The sequence below is a fragment of the Phytophthora infestans genome, genomic scaffold (assembly GCF_000142945.1).
Source record: "Phytophthora infestans T30-4 supercont1.141 genomic scaffold, whole genome shotgun sequence".
Taxonomy (NCBI): Eukaryota; Oomycota; class Peronosporomycetes; order Peronosporales; family Peronosporaceae; genus Phytophthora; species Phytophthora infestans.
This window is the reverse complement of record NW_003303618.1, coordinates 121246-123629: the sequence shown is the minus strand read 5'-3', so window position 1 is coordinate 123629 and position 2384 is coordinate 121246. Positions and strand designations below refer to the sequence as shown.

Here is a 2384-nt window from a genome sequence, read left to right as displayed (position 1 = left end):
CCCGGATGCTCCAGAGTTCTCATACGCTATGCTCTATAGAGCTTCACCCCCCACGGGGTTAACCGACGCTACGATCAGAGGGTTGTGCATCCGTCTAGTCGACGATTACTCTGAGTGTCGTTTCGCAGGATTCCAGGCAGTAGTTACGAAGCGCAAGAGAGCCCGGAAGTCTGAAGAGCGCTGCATTGACGCGGCGATACGCGATCGTGTCTTACAGCAAGTGAAGGAAGATGGAGTTGACACCGTGATGCTCCCTTTGAATTTCTCGAACTATCACTGGTGATGTGTGGTCGTAAACGTGAAGTCCAAGCGCATTTTCTACAACGATCCTCTTAACCAAGCACAGTACAAGAACGCAGCGAATGACGTGGGGGCCGCTCTGAAGATCAGCGGACTCAGCGAGTACGACGTGATCCCAATGAGCAGCCCGATCCAGTTCGACGGACACAGCTGTGGTGTGTACGTCTGTTGGATGATCATTGGGCAGGTCGTAGCAGGACACCACCTGAAAGTGAGCATTGAAGCGCTCACAAAACGTCGCTTTGAACTCCTCTATTATTTGCTCACTGGGCAACTTCTTTTGGTACAAACCCCGCTAGGTGACGAAGAAGAGGAAAAAGTGCCTGCTCCCCGCGTTGAAGACAAGAGCAGCGACGACGAGGAAACACTTCCCACTCAAGTCCAGCAGTAGCTCAAGGGTTGATAGGCAGTACTTGCTCTAATACACGTTTCTTGGACCTTTACATACAAAAGATGCTGTATACATGATTTTCCCATGATCACGAACAGTATTAATCCTGGATCATCGACCACCACACATTCGTATCTGTCATTTCCTCGGCCCATATGACTACTGAATTAAGATAGAAATTGGAATCCAGGATTAATCATGGAAGAAATCATGTACAGTCCATTATTAATAATTCTGGCCGCCAACAGCCGCCTTAAAAAAACATAAATTAATGAAGAGTACCAGGTATTGTGCCTTGCACAAACTTTGGCGTGCGATTTAGGCCCGTAACTCAACGACAAATCATATGAGATAAGCTTGGCTTATGCTCGTAACTCAATGCTAAAAATAAGCTAAACCTCAACAACGGATGGCCCTCCAAACAAGGCAAAAGCGCTCTTACTGCTCACACCCCACTTGGTACCTCGGTAAGAGCCATATTCGTTCCCTTCGAGAGTCACATACGCACATTATAACGTTGTTGTACAGCTGCATTGTCGCCATGTCACTCCCAATGCCGCAGGAACTACAAGTGCTTCTCACTGTGAAGGTCGGAAAGCCTTACACCAACTGCAGAACTCCGTATGGAGCACCCATTGTTTTTGAGTTCATGCCGACAGACGGGCTTGCCGTTCTATATGCTCGAATCGGCAACCAGCTAGCTGAAGATGTTACTTGGGACGCCGATGCTCCCATTTTGATCAAGCCATCAGCAAACATATCGCAAGTAAACTATGTAGCGCTCCCTTCTTCACAAGACGAGTTTTCTAACAGCATCGACCGCTTATGGAAGCAAGCCGCCCGCCGCAAACATGGGTACGAAACACTTCGTAATTCTGTTGACATGCAAAATGACATAACTACACGATGATTTAGGCAAGCCGACTTTCAGCTTGAGTTGTACATTTACGTACAACGTAGAATTACGAATCCAGGTATTCGCCGTGCAACAGAAGCACGCGTTGAAGCATCGGCGGCTGCAATAAGAGAAGTGCTGGAGAGAGAAGGAAGCAGTAGCACTTACGGGCCTGCTGCACAGCGCTACTGGGCTATTTCTCATGCCCGTCAGCCCGAGGGCACCCCTATCGAGCCTCCAACTAGTGCTTCATTTGCGCAACTACAACGAATTGACGCGATGCACTCTGACATTTCCGCTACATTAGATAGCAATGGCTCGAGTCCGAGTCACCAATTTGTGCGCGTGGCTTGCAGACTAAACGGGGGTATTATTCACTTGGAATTAGACGTAGCTGAGTTGCGTCGAGCTGTTGGGATGCCATCCTACGATCTATTTCCTCCATTTCGCCCCGATCTTGAAGCTATTGGTCCTACTGAGAACGTGAGTGACACTGATCATGTTGAACAAGCTGGCGAGTAAGAAACTAGAGAAGAGCTCATCGCATTGCGCATTTACCTAAAGAAAAATTCTCGATTGAGACCTACTCTATCATAGCCGCAATGACCATACAAATTTCCACTCTCTTCTTTTCCTTCCTCTATGCATTTACGCATAGCAACCTGCAAGGTTCTTCTTGCATCAAATCGAAACGCGAGATGTGCGTGACGGGTTAGCCACCGCTTCAGAAGCCCAAACCCAACCTCAATCGGATTCAACTGGGGTGAATAAGGTGGTAAGAAAAGTAAAAGCGCTCCT

General features: G+C 48.1%; 1 protein-coding gene across 1 annotated transcript; it reads left to right on the top strand.

The window, feature by feature from the left end:
* Positions 1–1516: 1516 nt before the first annotated feature.
* Positions 1517–2108, top strand: PITG_19990 (uncharacterized protein; the record flags this gene model as incomplete). The annotated part of the gene is made up of 2 exons (XM_002895669.1): positions 1517–1546; positions 1629–2108. 2 exons carry the CDS (start codon positions 1517–1519, stop codon positions 2106–2108), a joined length of 510 nt encoding a protein of 169 aa, XP_002895715.1.
* Between the last annotated feature and the right edge of the window lie 276 nt (positions 2109–2384).